Source organism: Echinops telfairi, unplaced genomic scaffold (assembly GCF_000313985.2).
Source record: "Echinops telfairi isolate 266 unplaced genomic scaffold, ASM31398v2 ScPeMD7_7424;HRSCAF=8462, whole genome shotgun sequence".
In the NCBI taxonomy this organism is placed as follows: Eukaryota; Metazoa; Chordata; class Mammalia; order Afrosoricida; family Tenrecidae; genus Echinops; species Echinops telfairi.
In genome coordinates, this window is record NW_022111324.1 from 49,672,198 (window position 1) to 49,692,126 (window position 19,929).

General features: G+C 38.1%; 1 protein-coding gene across 3 annotated transcripts in view; it reads left to right on the forward strand.

Moving 5' to 3' along the window:
• MDM4 (MDM4 regulator of p53) overlaps nt 1–19,929 on the forward strand; it is a 54,036-nt gene that overhangs the window by 5,709 nt on the left and 28,398 nt on the right. For all 3 annotated transcript variants that reach the window (XM_045298010.1, XM_004699828.2, XM_045298011.1), the window contains exons 2-3: nt 8,448–8,555; nt 13,094–13,168. In XM_045298010.1, coding sequence (XP_045153945.1) covers nt 8,481–8,555; nt 13,094–13,168 — 150 coding nt within the window. In that variant the 5' untranslated portion in view covers nt 8,448–8,480. The remainder of the gene's footprint in view (nt 1–8,447; nt 8,556–13,093; nt 13,169–19,929) is intronic.

The following is a 19,929-nucleotide window of genomic DNA, read 5'->3' on the forward strand; positions in this document are numbered from 1 at the left end:
GGCACCATCTAGTTTTTCTGATCTCAAGATTGTGGAGACTGATGTTTGTGGGGTTCATGAGTTTATTGGGCCAGTTGTTTCCTTATGTCCTTTGATTTTCATCACCCTTCCTCTGGAGAGGGAGAGACAAGTAGCTGCACATTAGGTGACCCCAGGAGCTATTTACCAAAGTGGGATGTTGAACATTGTCTCTGTGAGGTGTGTTAAGCTCATTGATCTTGGTGTACCCCTAGATGATAGCCCTGAGCCCCCCCACAGGCCCCAGGGGCTCTTTCCCCAAAGGTGTTTGGTTATGTCTAAGAAGTTTTCATAGCATGTGGCTTCTATGTTCCACCACATTCATGGATATATTTGCAGTGAAAGTGACTATGCATGTACAGTTATCCTCTGTATATATATATATACACACACACACACACATATATATATACCCATAAAATGGGAATATACCCATGTATATATATATATATATACTTGGGTATATTCCCATTTTATGTCTCTCACCTTCTCAGCCTGCATGTCTATTCAAGCATCAACACAAAGATCTCCACTGTTGTAGGATTGTGTATATAACAGCACTTGCCTTTGTTACCTTTAACTTTTGCAAACCTCCCAGTGTCTTCCCTCTCCATCATTTTTTACCAACCTCTCTCTTACTTTTTAACTCCTTCTCATTCACCTGTGAGATTCAGACCCAAGACATGTAACATGACATATGAAGTCAGTCTAAACATCTGTCATTGAGTCAATTCTCTACTCATAGCGTGACCTTGTATAGGGGTTCTAGTGCTGTAAATATGTCCAGGAGCAATGGGAGAAAAAACAAAAATGCAGAACTCCTCAGGAGGCATTGAGTTGATGTTAATGGTGGTGGGGTAATTTGGGAAAGAATATCAATAATGGCTGCACAACCCAAAGAGTATAATCAGTTATACATGTTGTTGAGTTGGAGGATATTTTGTTTTGTATATTTTTGCCACAATTTAAAAAATTACACTAATAACAGTGAGTACAAGAAAGAAGAAATGTTCTAATAAACAATAAAAAAGAAATGTTCTAAAATTAATTCTAATAATGAGCAACTCTTTAATGTGATCGAATTGTATGATATATGGAAGAAATGCCAATAACAAAACAAAAGACAGAATTCAAAGCGTTTCAAGACCTCTGCACTTTTAGCAAAGCAAGGTTGTGTCATGTGCATATCATAGGTTGTTAATAAGTATGTCCTCCAATCCTGATGCCACATTCTTCATGTAATCCAGCTTCTCTGATGATTGCTCAGCATACAGATTGATTAAATATGGTGGAAGGAAATGACCTTGTCACACACCTTTCCTGATTTTAAACCATGCAGTATTCCACACAGTTGTTCATTCAGCTGCCTTGACCCATGTACAAATTCTACATGAGCACAATGAAAGGTTCTGCCAGAATTGCCATTCTTTTTCTTTCTTTTTTTTAATCATTTTATTGGGGCCTCATATAGCTCTTCTCACAATCCATACATACATCCATTGTGTCGAGCACATTTGCACATTTGTTGCCATCATCATTCTCAAAACATTTTTTCTTTCTACTTGAGCCCTTGGTATCAGCTCCTCATTTTATTCCCTCCTTCCTTCCCCTTCTCTCATGAACCCTTGATAATTTATAAATTATTTAGTCATGTTTTATACTGTCCGACGTCTCCCTTCACCCACTTTTCTGTTGTCCATCACCCAGGTGGGGGGTTATATATAGATCCTTGTAATCAGTTCCCCCTTTCTACCCCACCTTCCCTCTACCCTCCCAGTATCACCATTCTCACCACTGGTCCTGAGGGGTTCATCTGTCCTAGATTCCCTGTGTTTCCAGCTCTGATCTGTACCAGTGTACATCCTCTGGTCTTGCCGGATTTGTAAGGTAGAATTGGGATTATGATAGTGGGGGAAGGAAGCATTTAAGAACTAGAGGAAAGTTGTATGTTTCATCCTTGCTACACTGCACCCTGACTGGCTCTTCTCCCCAAGACGAACCCTTCTGTAAGGGGATGTCCAGTTGCCCTCAGATGGGCTTTGGGTCCCCATTCTGCATTCCCCTCATTCACCATTATATGATTTTTTTGTTCTTTGATGCCTGATAGCTGATTCCATCGACACCTCGTGATCACACAGGCTGGTGTGCTTCTTCGAAGTGGGCTTTGTTGCTTCTCAGCTAGATGGCTGCTTATTTATCTTCAAGCCTTGAAGACCCCAGATGCTAGCCGGGCACCATCAGCTTTCTTCACCACATTTGCTTATGCACCCTCTGTCTTCAGTGATCCTGTCCGGAAAGTGAGCATCATGGAGGAATTCTCATTCCTAAGGCTATCCACAGTTAGGTCCATACAATTGAAAGCTTTGGCATAGCCAGTGAAATACAAGTGAACAGCTTTCTGGTATTCTCTCCTTCGAGCCAAGATCCATCTGTCATCAGCAGTGATATTCCTTGTTCTACGTCTGTCCTCGTCTGAATTCTTCCTGCACCTCTGACAGCTCCCGGTTAGTGTTCTGCTGCAACCAAAGTTGAATGATCTGCAACAAAATTATACTTGCCTGTGATATTAAGGATACTGTTCTGTAATTTTATCATTCTGTTGGGTCACGTTTCTTTGAAATGGGTACAAATAAGGATTTTTTTCCAGTCAGTTGGCCAAGTAGCTATATTCCTAATTTCTTGGCATAGAAGTGTTTCTGCTTCATCAGATTCTTTAAACATTTCAGTTGGTTTCCCATCAGTTCCTGGAGCGTCGATTTTTACTAATGCATTCAGTGCAGCTTGAATTTCCTTCAGTACTGTTAGTTCTTGCTTACGTGCTACCTCTTGAAGTCGTTGAATGGTGACTAGTCTTTTTGGTACAGTGACTGTGTGTTCAATCCATCTTCTTTTGACGGTCCCTGCATGATTTAGTATTTTGCCCATACGATTTTCCAATATTCTAACTCAAGGCTTGAGTTTTCTTTTGAGATCTTTCAGTTTAAGATATACTGAGCATGTTATTACTTTGTGACTTTTAATACCAGAGCCTAGCACCCCAAATTCTATCTAGGGCCCTGAGGGGTAGGCTGGCTAATCCACGTAGGCTGGCTAATCCACGTTCAAACACACACTGCCTGAGGGCAAAGGCTGTCACAATTCAGGTCAATGGTCAGAAAGAAGTCAATGGAGGTGAATCTCTGGAGACTCAAAAATGGATGTAGTGCTCTCACGTAAACTGTAGCCATCTGCAAACCTAGTGCTCAGAATTAAGACTCTTAATACAATATGAGGTCAAAGTTAAAAGAGATACTATCAATGAAGTGCTAGCAATTTTAAAACAGACAAAATAGAAGATGAAATAAGCTTAAATAGTAGTTATTGAAGAAATTGAAGAAGCAGTGATTAAAATTCCCCCCCAGGTATTAAACCAAAGGCACCATTAGCAGTAATGTCAGAAATATTACTTTTACAAGCAACTAGAGAGATTAATGGGACATATTTTACAATTCCCTAAGTGAGGCCTTGGGCATCAGGACTAGACAAAAATAAGGGAAATTACAGACCTGTTCTCATTAACACAGTAGACTTTAAAACTTAAAATATTAATACATGAAAACCCAACAATGTAAAAAAAGAAAACCTACTGTACAAAAAAGGATTATTATTCCTTAAAGTAGTTTTTCCCATTTTACAAATGAAGAAATTGAGGCCCAGAGAGTTTCGTACTCATTCAGCTGGTAATAAGTTGCTGAAGGACCAGTAGAACTGATTGGACTTTATTAAGGGATATATAATTAATAGAGGAATGCATCAAGTTAACAGGTTAGGAAATTACTTGTTATAGTCAATGTCATTTCATTCAGAATCCCAGTGGGGGCGCTCATGATATTTGATAGACTAAAATTTCTATGGATTCAAGAGCCAAGAATTATTAGGTCATTTCTTAAAAAGAGTGGGGTGTGAGGACTTATTCTACCAGATACAAGCCTTATTGTAAGTCAGAGGAATTAAGACAGTGTGAAATTGTATAAACATGGAAAATTGAATAATGGCATAGAATAGAGAACCCAGAAGTACTTTTGCATGTAAGTACACACAAGTGACTGTCAAGAAAACCATGTTTAATAATTGTGCTCTGAATACCATTTATACATATGAAAAAGTAAATCTAACACAGGTGTGTCTGTGTGCTCATGTGCAGGCACCAACATCAGATGTTTTCAGTATACCTAATGTTTTATAGAATGCCCCCACCCCCACACATTAAAAAAAAAGCTCAGTAGAAAGAATAGGTGACTGAGAAACCTTGAGAAGTATAGGATTGCACACAGATGCAGTTAGTTGACTGGAAAAGAAAAGACTGAGAATAGTACATTTCATTTTATGAAAATGCGTACTGATAAAAGCACCTAATAGAAGTAGAGAAAACAATTGGGGGAGGATATCTGCAAGACACCCAGTTGACAAAGGGCTAATATTCAGAATATCTGCCCTAAAGAACTCATAAATCAGTAAGTGTGACAGAAGTTCAGTAGAACTACACAAAAGACATTAACATTTCACAGAAACACATTGTCAGTTAGCTTATGAAGGGATGTTCAGCATCAATCAGGATTAGAGAAATGCAAAGCAAGCCCATTACCCATTTGACTGGCAAGATTCAAAAAGTCTCATGACATCAGATGTTGGAGAGGAAGTGGGTCCATAGGATTGCTTGCACATTGCTGATGGGATTGTAATTAGTTACAAATAACTCTTGAAAACTAATTTGGTGTCAGATCTTAAGTTGATTTTCTGTTGTAGTTATATTTAAGAGATTGTCTTGCAAAGGTCCAGCAGGTGACATGTTCAGGACTGTTAAATTAGTGCACTCACCACAGTGTACAACCTGAGAAGCAACTTGAATGTCCATCACCACAAAGCAGAGGATTAAACTAGGGGGTAACACTGAATTATAGTAATCAAGTGAAAAGTGAACTAAAGTGACATAGTACCAATAAATCTATTTTAGTGAAACAAAAATCCCCCCCGATGATATGTAACCTATCTGCTTTCTAAAGGTAAAAACTAAACCAAAAAATTGGTGCTTTTTAGGACTCCATTGTTTTAATTGTGAAAATACAAGTGAAGGTGCTTCAGAAGGTTTGTGGAAAAATCATTGTTTCTTAATTCTGTTTTTGTACAAGAAACTCCTCCTTATAACACAACATTTTCCAGTTCAAGATTTTTCAGGTGTACAATTTAGGGATCCATTTTTGATGTCAAATGAACAACAGGCAAGCAAAGGAAGGAACACAGGATTCGAGGTGATGGTTAGGGTCAGCAGGGAAATGGGTTGTAGATATAAATTGCCCGGGTGTTTCCTGCACGATTGAATTTCCAACATTGCGGTTAACAGCCCAATTGTGGATCACTACACACACCACCAGGGTTCCTTGACATTTGTCATTAAAATACTCAACCAAATAAAACTGGGCCATAAACAGGTGAATGAGAGTGTTTGAATGAAAGGGTTATGGTGACTTTAATTCTGTGTACTTGAAGTGTGTGACTTGAGGTGTGTGGGGGCCGTGAATCTTGACTCCACAACTCATTGTGTGATCTTGAGCCAATAATGAACTTCTTTGTGCTCCTATTTTGGGGCTACTTAAGGATTACATGGGTTAATTCTTGTATATGTGAGTGGTACAGAGTAAGCTCTGTGTATTATTTGTTTTAAATATTGCTGTATAGCAAACCACTACAAAATTTAGTAAGTTAAAATATGTCATTATCTTTCATGATTCTGTTGGCTAACTGGATGTGGCTGGTTGGGTGATTCCTCTAGGCAGTTCTCACTTGGGGTCTGCCCTGCAGTACTGTCAGGTGGAGCTGAGGCTGGAGTGCCCCAAGATGCTTGATGCCTTGAGGGTATGGCTAGAAGGCTGGTTTCAGCTGGGCCTCTCCCTCTTCATGTGGCTCGCAGAAGGGTAGCAAGAGTCCAAGGATTTCCTAAACCATAGAATTGAAGCTGCTGGACTTGGAGTTGGTACAGTGTTACTTCTGCTGTAGGCTGTTGCTTAAAGTTAAGTCACAGGGCCAATTACAAGGCTCCTTGGAGCAATGGATAATGAAAGTAGTGTGTCAGTTCATAGTAAAGACTATGGAAAAAAGTAAAATCAGGACGAGGATGGGGAATACTGAGGGCTAGTTGCTCGTTGTTCCTTTAGAAATTAGTACTCCTCTGAAAAAGACCACACTGGAAGGTTTTAGGTAGAGTGGGAGAAAAATGTAGAACAAAACTCAGATCATAAAAGAGACCAGGATTACTGATGGGACCCCAGACTATCTCCCTTATTACCCACTAAGTCTGTAATTGAACTCATTAAAATTTTCAACCGGTTCAGATTAAAAATACAGCATTTACCCAAGAGCAAAGTTGAGAGGAAAGACGAGAAATGGACAAGAGATGCTACATTGAGAGGATTGAAGTGGATGAATTGAATCAGACTGTGTATGAGTCATTGAATGTAAAATTATGATTTCTGTAAACCTTCTCAATTCACAATAGTCTTAAGTGAAAATCGAGCACAGTCTCATGGGAAGACGATTTCAGAATAACGGCTAATGGAGGAGGTGAGAATTAGGAAAGGTGCAGAAGCAAGAAAAGATTCTTTATCTTTCAGAGTTAAATTGCTTTTAAAAAGAGTTGTATTATACATCATTACAACCAGTTCTAATGCTCCTTCCCAAGAAATCTCTAGGAGGCTAATAAAATAATTCAATAGAGGTGGTTGGCTTGATGAAATGTAGAAAAGGGGTTGGAAAATCAAAACTGAACCCACCCGCTTCCATTAAGTCCAACTGTGTTTCTGAGGCTGTAAATCTTTACAGGGAACAGGTAGCCTCATCTTTCTCCCACTGAGTGGCTGGTAGATTTGAACCATTGACCTGAGCTATAGAGGGGCTTCAGAAAGTTTTGGGGGAAATCCCATTATATTTTAATAACATTTCTGTATGAAGTCTCCTATTAGGGGGCTATCATTTTAGTATTTGTTTATATTTGTGAGGTTTGAAATGCCAGTGAAAAGTCAGTTGTTTAACTGTGGAAGTGTATGATAGGTGAATTTTATATCAAGAAAACTAATTTAAAAAAGGAGCCATAGTTCATCAATGGTTATCATGGGTGAAGGAGGGAGAGTTTTTACTTAGATGGTATTGAGTTTATGTTAATGGTGGTGGGATAATTTGTAAAAGGATATCGATATTGTTTGCACAAGATGAAGAATATAATCAATGGCAATGAATTATCTAGAAGTTGTTGAATTGGAGAATGGTTGTGTGTATTTTTGCCACAATTTAAAAGTTACAGTAATAACAATATAAGGAAGAAGAAAATGTTTTAAAATTGATTGTGGTAATGATTGTACAACTCTTCTTGATATGATTGAACTATTGAATCATATTATATGTGGATAAAGTGCCAATAAAACGGTTTAAAACGACAAAAACTAGTCGATTGAAAGTTGTGTTTGTACCCTATTTTATTTTCTACTTCATAGCAAGGGAAGCTGTTGGCAGGCAGGAAATAGGAGTTCATATTTTGTTAGAGTCACTAAACCTTCTCAAGAGAGTGAGAGTCTTAAGTGTCTGCAGCCCAGCTGTCTGCTGTGGCTTTTCTAGGCTCCTTTCACAGTATCTCTAATACGGCTTGTTACACATACATTTCACTAGCTGATTACTCATTACTTTTCTAAAAGTGCTAGGACATTTATTTAAATTTTTATTTCTTCCCTATCACTTTTTTTTTTTTAAGGAAGAAAGATAGGGGTAAAGAAAACAAATAGAACTACACCTTATTTGATGTACAGATATCTTTTTCCTGGTGTGTGTGTTCATTTGGGGTTGTCCCATTTTGTAGGTGTCAAGGCTCTTTCTAGGTTTGGTACCAGCTTAAAAACCAGTTTAACTGCTAGTTGAGAATTTAGACTCTTTTTTTCTAGTGTCTCTTTTCTAAGACATGTTGTGACATGTTGAGGTTTCCTTGTACTCTTGGAATTTGTGTCTTTATCTTGGTAATTCCCTTAACCTCCCAACTGTTTTCCAAGGGTGGGGGTTGTTCTCTTCAGAGAGCCAGAGATACTGAAGAACCAGCCTGTCTGCTTGGGGAGGTAATGTTTGTGACTTGGATCTTCCACTAACTTAGTATACACGTTCATGTCCGTGGCGGTCAGAGCATGCCCAGACGTGTTTGTTTCCAGCATCACCTGAGGGAAGTTTAGGTGATTGTGGCTCCTAGTTCACCAGTTCAGTTTTGGCAGCACCTGAACTGGATGGAAAGTGACCCAGAAGGTCTTGGGAATCTGGAGTAAATTGCATTTACTTAGGCAGGTCTGCCTACTTTTTTAAAATGCCGAAGAGAATGTTCTACTTTATGGTATCATTGATGATTTCTTTTTTCCTTTTAGTTTTATCAGCAGACTTCGTTTTTTACTGCCAAAATGACATCGCTTTCCACCTCTGCCCAGTGTTCATCTGATAGTGCTGGCAGGATCTCTTCAGAACAAATCACTCAGGTAAATAATTGTTAGTCATTCTGATTTTTCTTAAAATTCCACAGACAGTAGGATTTTACTCAGAGAAAAAAGTGATGATTTTTCTTTTAAAAAGTCATGTTATGGAAACCTATGAACAAGTAACATTGCTTAAATTTGAATTGATCATTCACTAAATTACCATAAGCTTTTAATGATTGCCCCGAAGTATGCATCTTGAATGCTAATGTGTTCTCGGGTGGGAATGACTAGTGAGAAAATTTGAGCTGGGTTAAATAAGTTTGTTTTCTGGCCCCTGGCATGGTTGTAACTAGTTTGTTTTCTTTCAATAGAAAATTTAGTCTTATTTAAAAAATCCAAACTTTATATTATGTTGTTCTATAAAAGCTTCGTTGACCAGCTCTCTCATCACACATACTTATGATTATAAAAATATATAATCTTGTGTTTTCATAAGTAGTTCAGAGTATGTAGGGTTCTATAACGTCATATATGAAAAGATGGAATTTGGATTTGGTGGGAAATTTGGCCTATATAAATAAATGGTTTGGACATCATTGGTCACACTGGAAGAAAACAAATGACCTTAGACTTTGTACAAAAACAAATTCCAGGTCTGAAATTGATTGTGGTGATGATTGCACAACTCTTATTAATATGATTGAACTATTAAATTGTATAGGTGAATTATATGCCAATAAAACTATTTTTAAAACATCTGTTAAATCAAAAATTTATTTACTAGCCCCAAGTGGTACTAGATAAGAAGGTGCCTTTAATGGAGAACCTTCTTCCTCCTGTGCATGGCTCCCTTTTAGCATTTCTTGATGGCAGGCATAAAAAACTCAAACCAGTAGGCGTGGAGTTCTGAAAGATCGTAGCCCTGTGTATGTCACAGTAGAATTGTGCCTCCTTAGGGGAATAGACCAGCAAGCCTTTGTCCTGGAGTACTCCAGGGTGGCCTTGACACTCGACCTTTTGAGTAGCAGCCCAGCACCTAATCAGTGTTACCCTTCCCTTTTACAGGGTCACTCTGAGTAGGAATCTACTGGATGGCAGTGAGGTTGGGGTTCTTTTGGGTGGGGGATGGGGAGCTAGGGGGAGGGGTGCAGAACAGGTCCAGTGGTAGCAAATTACCCCAGCTTTTATTTCTTGAGGATTGTCTTAATTTTGCTATTATTTTTCAATGACAATTCTTCCAAGTCTATTATTATTTTCTCCTCAGCACTTTAATCAGTTATCTCACTGCTTTTCCACCTCCCTGATTTCTGAAGAGATAAAGATTTAAATGTAAAAAAAAAATCAAGTCATTAAAAAAATAGAAGAAAATTTAGCAATCATTTATAAAACCTGAGAATGAGAGCTACCTCACACATGATAAAACCTAGTAGAGAGGCAAATATGACTATATATATTTTAAATGATGTGCCTAAAGACAGTACAAGTAGAGTCGACATCTAACAAACTAAAAAAATAATTTTCCCTTTTATACAGAGAACTGTGCCTTGATAAGGACAAGTGTTAACTAGCCTGAGAGAGAAAGTGTACACTGGCTCTATTTAACGTAGTTTTGTGTTGTACTAAATATTAAGGTCAGGTTATACTTCACATGATGTCCTTTGGTCCAAAGATATATTTGAACAGTGCAAATTGCGTGGACTAGAGTTTTCTTCTAGTTTCACTTTTCTTTTATTAGAAACCGAATGGTAGGTAGTCCCAATCTGTTGTCTTAAAACAGTGCCAGAAATAAGTTACTCAAAAAAAAACAAAAGAAATAAAGAGTTACTGTACAATAAATAAGGATCCTTGATGGTGTTGTGGGTTATGTGTTTAACTGTCAACCACAATGTCAGCTATTCAAGGCTACCAGTCCCTCTGTAAGAGAAAGAAGCCTTTCTGCTCTGATAAAGATCTGCAACTTCAGAAACCCATAGATGTTCCACTCGGACCTATAGGGTTGCTATGAGTTACTGTAATAGACAGACTGGTAGTGAGTTTGGTACAATAGAGTTTGAAATGTTCTGTTACCCAAGATGGGTCCATCAGAGTTCAAACTCCTTTATTAAAATTAAAATGTTCCAGTCTTGTTATAAAATGACACAACTTCACCTGTGCACAGAACATCTTAAAAGAAAAGTTAGAATTTTTCTTAAAAAGAAGCTTGAAGTCAACCTCACTTTTGAAACACTTAACCTGAATTACCCATTGACTTCTGTATGTTAAATTGTGTTCTTGAAATGTTTGATCACATAATTTGAGGAACAAAATTAGATCTTCAAAATATTTATGATAATTGCTATGAAGTCTTAACAATTTCAGACCTCTAAATTGCCCTTATACCTTCCATAAGTGTTCCTTTTCAGTTTTCTTTTTTCTTTCCCACGTTTCTCAATCTGTGTCATGGTCTTGCAGTGTTCAGCTTGTCATCTCTATTTATATTGCACAGCCTCCCATGCCAGAAAGAAAGATCTGCTGCCATCTTGTTGATTCTAATTCACAGTGAGCCTGTGCAACAGAGAACTACCCTTTTGGGTTTCCAGACCTTTAAATCTTTTAAAGGCTGCAGTGGGTTCAAACCACTGACCTTAGGATTGGCACCTCGGTGTATAACCAGCTAGCCACACTAGGTCCATATATGGTTACGCTTGGAAGTTCCAAGTATTTCTTACCTTTTTTTGTCTTATCCTCTAATTTGTGGGTCTGAATTCTCATATTTAAAACTTGGGTAATAAATTCGTATAGCTCAATAGCTGAAAATGTGGAACACGATATAGAAGAAATTAGAACCGATGCCGTCCATTGAATGCAATTTTCTGAATCAGCACCCCAAATAACCCCAGGAACAGGCTTGAAAACCAAGACACCAAGGAAAAAATTTGTTGTTATTGGGCTGTGAAATAGATGGAAGAGTTGAAGTATATTTCCAGGAGAGAAAATGCCAGGCTACACTAAGCATGCCCTGTGAAGAGTCGTACAGTGCCATGTCAAGGCATACCGTACATAGAAATCAGTGAGTTTACATTTGTTTTGTAAAAATGTAGCACCCCTCCCCCCCAAACTAGAATGATTTAACTGTTTGATAGTTTACTGATGTGATTGACTTAGTGAGATTAGATTACATAGGAAATGGCTTTTTTTATTCTTTTGCCAAAAAGAGTTAACTAATATTAAAAAACAATATTATAACAAGAATGATGAAAATGTTCCAAAACTGATTGTTGTGATGATTGTACAACTCTTGATGTGATTGAATTATGTGATATGATAATTATATGCCAATAGAACTATTGGGGGGGGGGTAGCATATGTAGTACAATACCTTTTTGGAGACTAATATTTGGAAAAAAGATCTATGTTATGTGTTAGTCTGGGTACTTTAGAGAAACAAATCCATAGAAACTCATGTATAAGAGAATTTTATATAAAGGTTAAGTGCACATCAAGAAAACATCCCAACCCAATGCAGCCCAAGCCCACACCGCCATTAACCCATTAACCCATAAGTCCAACACCAATCCACAAAGCCCTCCTCCATCTCACAAAACACACACTATGATGCCGACTGCAGGAGGAAAGCCGAATCAGTGAATGTGTAAGCATCTCAGCGCTGGCAGGGGTCTCCACATGGCTGCTCTAGCACCCAGGGCTGCATCAGGGTAGGTCCATGCGGCTTGTCCTTGGGGATGTCTTGCAGGAAGTGAGACTTGCCAGCTGAAGCAGGGAACTGGCTAAGGCAGCTGCACCCTGATCCGACCATCGCAAAGCAAGAGACCCGAGAACAAGAAAGATAGGCTTACTGGGCAATTTATCCCTCTGACCTTCGATTAGCCCCACATGTGTTTATCAGCCAGGTTGGCACAATAAACTAACTATATCATGTTGCAATGTGAGAACCAACACATTTAGTAGTAGCTTTTATGAATTTAGTTTTTAGAAAATACCGACCATAAATTAAGGAAAACATTTTCTCTGAATTATGTGCTTATATCTGGTAATGCCATTTGGTGGGGAGATGATTAATAAAGTTTATTTATTTATTTTTAATCATTTGGGGGGGGGCTGGTACAACTCTTAATCAGAATCCAAACATCCATCCATTGTGTCGAGCACATTTGTTAATAAGGTATATTTAATGTTCAAAAAAAATAAATGTTCGAGAACAGTTAACAGTCACTATAATATTTACATAGTACCTATGTGCCAGGCCTGCTCTTCAGGATGTACATAAATAAACCCTTTTACTCCTGAGAGGGGGAAATTGAAGTAGGCTGTTTACGCATGTCACATAGCTAGTACGTAGTGAGACCAGGATTCGTCCCTGGGCAGTCTGGCTTAAAACTCTGCTGTCCTTTGAAAATGCGATTTTTCAGGAGGGCAACAAGTAGTATGATTGGCTGAAAAGTTACTTTATGCATTGGATTATTGGTTGTATTAGATAATAAGTAAAATGCTAGGGTTTGTTTAAATTTTTTTTTTTAAAGATGCTCTCTTAAACTTTAAGGCTGCATAGGCATATCTATGAAATGTAAGTGAGAAGGTGTATTTTATGTTTACATTAGGTACGACCCAAACTGCCACTTTTGAAGATTTTGCAAGCAGCAGGTGCGCAAGGTGAAACATTCACTGTTAAAGAGGTAAGTCACCAGGGAAGGTTTTCAAGGGAGTCTGTGTAACTAAATGTTTTAAGAACATCTTAGAAAAAGAAGTGTGTCATTCTGTACTTCAGTTGGTGACAGTAGCATGAATTCTCTGTAGGGCTTCTTTTTTCTTTCCTGTAGTATAACTTTTATGTTTCAGCCTAAAATAAGATATTCTACTCCTGAGCTATTGGATGGATGAGCAACTTTTGCCCTGTTTTTAAGAGATTGAGTTCAAGTTGAACTTAATATTTCTTTTCAGTTTAAAATTTTTACTTGGTTGCTGATATTATACACAGCAAAACATAACCAATCCACCTGTTTCTTCAGGTGACGTTGATGAAATTCTGAGTTGTGTAACTAGTCTCCCCTTGTTTTGTGTTGTGGTCCACCGCCATTTAGCATAAACTTACTGCCCCTTATAGTTCCTATTTGATCTTTTGAGTTGCTGTTGTCAATTTGATTCCACGTAGATAGGTCTTAAAGGAGCATAATGCTCAGGGCAGATGTTGTTTACTAGATGAGCTAAACCTTTGTTTTTAAGAAGATAAAGGGGATCTTACTTAGAGCAATTGTTTTAGGACTTAATCTAATCTCTGTGGCTCCAGAAAATTTGGACTCTATGAGAATTTGAAAATCTTTTCTGTATTTCCCTGCTTTTGGTCTGTATTCTTGTATAATCCCTTTGATTAAAATGTTCAGCAGTGGTAGCTGGGGACAGTCCAGTTCCTGTGATCTCTGGGTAGAGAAGGCCTTTGTTCCTGGAGACAATCAGCCCCACCTTGCACTTCCTCTTCTTACTTTTGCTTCTCCTTTTTCTGTTGCTCCGGGCAAATAGACTTTGGATGGTCACGGGGCAGCTTTTAAGATCCCAGGTCCTAAGCCACCAACTACTAGATAGAACAGAAGCAATAAACACAGGCTTATGAAACCAGGACAGAAATTGGCCCCAAACTTCCAAACCAGCGAACCAAATCCCCTGAGGGCTTTATACATAAGCAGCTTTGGGCAGCTACTCTTTTTGGTCATTGTAAATATATCATACAACTTTTGTTAATTCAGCTCTTTACAGATAGATGTACCACTCTTTGGCAGCAATTACAGTAATCAGCTGTACAACCCATACCTTAACCGACATAATACTTCCATTGCTCTTAACCTTGTTCCCTCTCCCTTTGTGCCTGGTAACCACTAATAAACTTTAGTCTCTATACCAGTGGTTCTCAACCTTCCTAATGCCACGACCCTTTAATACAGTTCCTCACGTTGTGGTGACCCCCGTATGTGGGTGTTTCTGCATGTGGGCAGACCCACCTGGAGACTGATAGAGGAGTGGTGTCTCAGTTCCTAAGACCATCGGAAATATGGTCTTAGGCCACTCCTGTGAAAGGGTCGTTCGTTGAGAGCCGCTGCTCTATACATTTCTCTTCTATCTTTTTATGCAGGTGAAGTCTTACAGTGTCTATCCTTTCATTTTGCTCATCATAATGCCTTCATGCTTCATCCACGCTGTAACAGCTATCCAGACTTCATTTCTCCTGCTGATTAAATAGTGTTCCACAGTGCCAAGTTTTGTTTGTTCATTCATCTGTTGACATTTAGCTTGTTGTAACCTTTTGGTTATTGTATAAATAGTGCTTCAGTGAACCTTAGTCTACAAGTCTTATTGTGAGTTTCTGCTTCCAAATTTTGGGGGTGTATGAGAAGGCTTCAAAAGTTTGTGGGGGGAAAAATCCATGATCTCTCTTTCTTAAGTTTTTTTCTTCTTCACAATTTCACTGACAAACAATTCACATATCATGCACTTCAGTAGTTCAGTCACATTCTGAAGTTATGCAAAAAATAACAATAATAAGCAGTAATAAAACTGCCATGTTAAGGCCTCTTTAAAAAAAAAGGTTGTGAAGCCATCACCACAATCAATTCCAAGACATTTCTTCTGCCTTGTACTTGCTGTCAGCTCCCCATCTCCTGCCAGCCTCCCTGTCTTGTCCCTTTGAATCTACTGATCCCGTTGTCTGTAGGTTTACCTAGTCTGGGTCTCATATACAGAAAAACATGCAAAATTAAGACAACACAAACGGTCCAACAATCAAAGAAAAACTTCAAATTGAAAGCAAAGCAGAAAATATTAAAAACTAGAGCAATTATACATAAAGTGGGTCAAAAGAGACATCAGTGACGCGATGTCACATTTTGACCTATCTGCAATTATAGTAATCCACCATGCAGTGTGCTCTCTGGTAACAAGACCTTTCCCATAGTCAGAAGGCAGTCTCCAGAAGCTTAATTTGCATGGAGGACCCTGCAAGGGGGCTGGGGTTTTGGGCTTTCACTGTCATCTGCAGTCTTCTGTAAACTGTATGTTTAGAATTTAAATTCTAATACCATTCCTTCCTTTGGGTTTGGATTTTATTATTTAAAATTAGTGCATCACACATGCTAGTGTGCTTCTTCCATGTGCACTTAAGTCTACACCTCATTTTGATGGCTGTTTAAGACAAGCCTTCAATACCCCAGATGCTGTTCTTTCTGAATAGCGGGTACCATCTGCTTTCTTCACCACACTTTGCTATAGGACCCATATCTTCAGTGATCACTGAAGATCAGTGGGAGTAGGTATTGAACAGAGCCATGTCATAAGAACTAGGTGTTCTTAGATTGGGGCTACAATTAAGTTAGAGGTAAAAATCTGTTTATATGCACATATGTACCTGTTTTACTTTAAAGACATCATTATTTTATTGAAGGGTATTGTAAATCATCCCTTTGGGGCATATGGTAGTTCTTTTGATAATGCTGTTAATGTAGCTACTAGTACAGAATTAAAACACTGTCAAAAAAGAAAGTATACCTTATAGGAGAGTATTTTAGACTAAAATGCATGGATTGCCGATTTACACAGATTAACAGTTTAGGTCACTGGACACTATTTACTCTAATAGAGTTGGAGATAGAGCAAAACTTTTAATAATGCTCTTTCATAGAGGCAGAACTGGGCTAAGCATGTCATAAAGAGGAAAGGGAGTATGAAAGTAGCACATACATGGTAGTCTTGAGTTGCTCTTAATGGGTACTCTCAAGGCAAGACTTTTGAACCAAACGCCAATGACTTCCACATCCATCTCCGTGGGATGGTAGTCCTCTACTTAGTCTCACAGTAGGGCATCGAGCCTTAGGCACATGAGAGTATTGCAGTTTCTTTAATCTGCTACCAGTTTGCTTGGTGTGTTTAAGATAAAGTCCAATTATCTTACTGTGAGTTCCAAATGGAATCCTTCTGGTGCATTCTATGAAGGTTGTTGTGTACCTGGAAAGGACAGAGTCTAAAGTCCTGGTTGTTTATAGTTAAGGTGACCAGACGTCCTGCTTTTGGCAGGACAGTCCCGATTTTTAACAATTTTTCCCGCGGCGTTTGAAAAAGTCCGGTTTTTGGAAAGAATGCACAACAAGCTAGGGTATATGGTTTTCGGCTGCCATGTGGCTATTTCGCCAGGATATGAGTTTTATCAATGGTGTCCCCTTTTGTCCCGCTTTACCAGTGTTAAAATCTGGTCACCTTATTTGTAGTACATAGCACGAGTCACCAAGGGCTGAATACAGACTAGGTCAAAAGTTCCAAACGTCGCCCATGATGCAGAAAATGTCTTTTAAGGGTGCTTTTCCGTGAACTTTTGAAGTCCCCTGTATACCTAGGAATGAAAATGGTGGTGATTTTTTGAGGAACAGCTACACTTTTCCACAATGGCTGGACCTTTTGGATCCCTGTCAGCAAGGGATAAAGATTCCCATTTCCTCACGCTCTTGCTGACTTTTGCTGTTGTCTGTTTTAGATATCAGCCATTTTAGTGAGAGTGGAATAGTATTTCACTGCGGTTTCGCTTTGCATCTCTGATCATTGATGATGTGTTGAGCATCTTTTTATGTGGTTGTGGTCTTTTGAATGTCTTCTTTGGTGCAGTGTTTATTAAGTCCTTTCTCCACTTTATGATTAGGTTATTTGTCTTTCTTAAATTACTGAAGTTTCATATATATGAAGGAGCTTTGAAAAGTTTGGAAAAGTTGAATTAGAAGATAATGAAATTTCTCCACAAACTTTTTGAAGCTCCCTTGTATTTTGGTTATTAAATTTTATTGTACATATGGCTTCCAAAGACATTTTCACAGCCAGTGTTTCCACAGTTTCAATAGTCTTGTGATGAACAACAGCTTTTGATTTTTTTTTTTTTTGAGCTCCTCTTTTTACTTATTTTGCTGCTTGTGATTTTATTATTAGGTAAATTCATTGTGGAAAGCTAGGTCCAGCAGCATTACCCTTGTGTTTTCTTCTAAAAATTTTGTGGGTTTAGTGTTTATATTGAATTTCTTCATCCTTTTGAGGCTTTGTGTGTGTGTGTGTGTGTGTGTGTGTGTGTTTGTGTATGGTGTGAGGTAGGAATTCTATTTAATTTTTTCTCACGTGAAACTCCAGTTTCCGTAGTACTATTTATTGAAGAGACTCTTCTTTTCCCATCAAGTAGACTTATCAAGGGAGCGGTTTTATTTCAGGACTCAGTTCTTTTCCATTGGCCTTTCTGTCTGCTGTTACCCTAGGTACCACTGTTTCGATTGCCCCCACTTCTCACTTACTAGCATGGTTAGATATCAAAGACCAGGTCATTAGGCAAGAATCAGCATGATGCAAAAATGGAGCATGATACAGCAGATCACAAAACGGAATATGACTCCATCATTACATAATAGCCAGGTTACGTCAGTACGTACGTAGCTGCCAAACCACTGGGAATCATGGTTGAAACGTGAGTCCTTATACTTTGTTTTTCTCTTTCAAGATTGCTTTATTTGAGGCCTCTTGCCATTCCACATAATGTTGAGGATTCATTTCTCCTTTTCTATAAAAAAGGCTATTAGAATTTTAATCAGGATTGTGTTGAATCTGTAGATTGCTTTGGGTAGTATTGACATCTTAGCAATATCAAGAACATAGTCCAAGAACATAGGACATCATTTTGCTAAGTCTTCTGTAATCTTTTTCAGTATATAATTTTCATTGTATAGATCCGTTAGCCTCCCTGGTTGGAGTCTTAGGTATTTTACTCTCTTAGGTGCTCTTGTAAATGGAATTGTTCCCTATTTTTCCTTTCAGATATTTCATTGTTGGTGTATAGAAACCCAACTGGTAAAAGTTTCCTGCTCTTGGACTGTACAACTCTACTCAGCTTCTCTAATAATTTTATTTTCTTGTAGATTCTTTGGGATTGTAAGGAAAAAAACTAAAACTAAACTCATTGCCATCAAGTTAATGCCAACTCCTAATGACCCTATCTGTAGGACAGCGAAGAACTGCCCCTGTGAATTGTCAGAGACGGTAACTCTTTACAGAAGTAGAACGCTCCCTCTTTCCCCTTTGGAGGGCCTGGTAGTTTCAAACTGCTGAGCTTGCAGTTAGCAGCCCAACCTGTAACTGCTTCGCCACCAGGGACCCTGTAGCAGCGTCTCAACCCTTTCACAGGGGCCGTCCCATCCATCACAGTAGCAACATGACAGTGATGAAGTAGCAATGAAAATAATTTTATGGTTGGGGAGTCACCGCAAGATGAGGAACTGTATGAAAGGGTCGCGGCATTAGGAAGATGGAGAACCACTGCTGTATAGGATCATGTCTACAGCTAGAGATAATTCTCCCTTTCCGGTTTAGATAACTTTCACTTCTTTTTCTTGTGGTCTAGCTCTGGCTAGGACCCCTAGTATAACATTGAAATGGTAAGAGCAGGCACTTTCTTGTTTTTAATTCCAAGAGGAAAACTCTTTGTCTTTCTCATGGAGAATAATGCTAGCTCTTGTCTTTTCTATTGAATTTTGTTCATTAGTATTTTGTTGAAGACTTTTGTATCTTTGTGAATGATTTTAGCCTATAGTTTTCTTTTTGTGTGATGCTTCTGTCTAGTTTCGGTGTCAGGGTTATGTTTACTTCATCGAATGAATTAGGGGGTAGTACTTGATAATTCCTTTAAAGTTCCTTTTGAAATGTGTTGTCAGCATAAGGTTAACCATTAATTCATTGATCTGGAGTTAAAATGCAAAACATGTCCAAGATTAAAAAATGACACTGCCTATGATTTACTGGCTATGCTGCAGCCAGGAATTAAATGCAGTAGTTTTTCATTATAAATGTGTCAGATACTCTTGTGAGCAATATGAGTTATTCTAAACACTTATGCATTTAAATAACTTATTTAGCTTCGAAAGGCTTTTTTTTTATTAACAAAAACAAATTGAATTTTTTAAGTGGAAAAGACTCAGTATTAAAATGTTAATCTATTGGAACTGTTTGCATTTAAGTAGGGTAAAGAGCCAACCCTTCCTAAACAGAGAGCAAAAGTTTTATTCTTAAAAATTTTTTTTAAACCTTAATACCTCTCAGGATTGCCCCATTCCTTGCAACATTATATCTCTTAAAGAAACAAATGTGGAAACATCTAGGGTTTTCTAGAATACCCATATTTCCTTTATCATTTTAGGTTATGTGCATAATTTTGATCTAACTGTAAAACTAATGAGTAAGGCTCTTTTTATTTTTATTACCAGGTGGATTTTCATCTTGCTTGTAGATTCTTTTTTATTTTTATTTTTTAATCATTTTATTAGGGGCTCATACAACTCTTATCACAATCCATATATACATCAATTGTGTAAAGCACATTTGTACATTCATTGCCCTCATCATTCTCAAAACATTTTCTCTCCACTTAAACCCC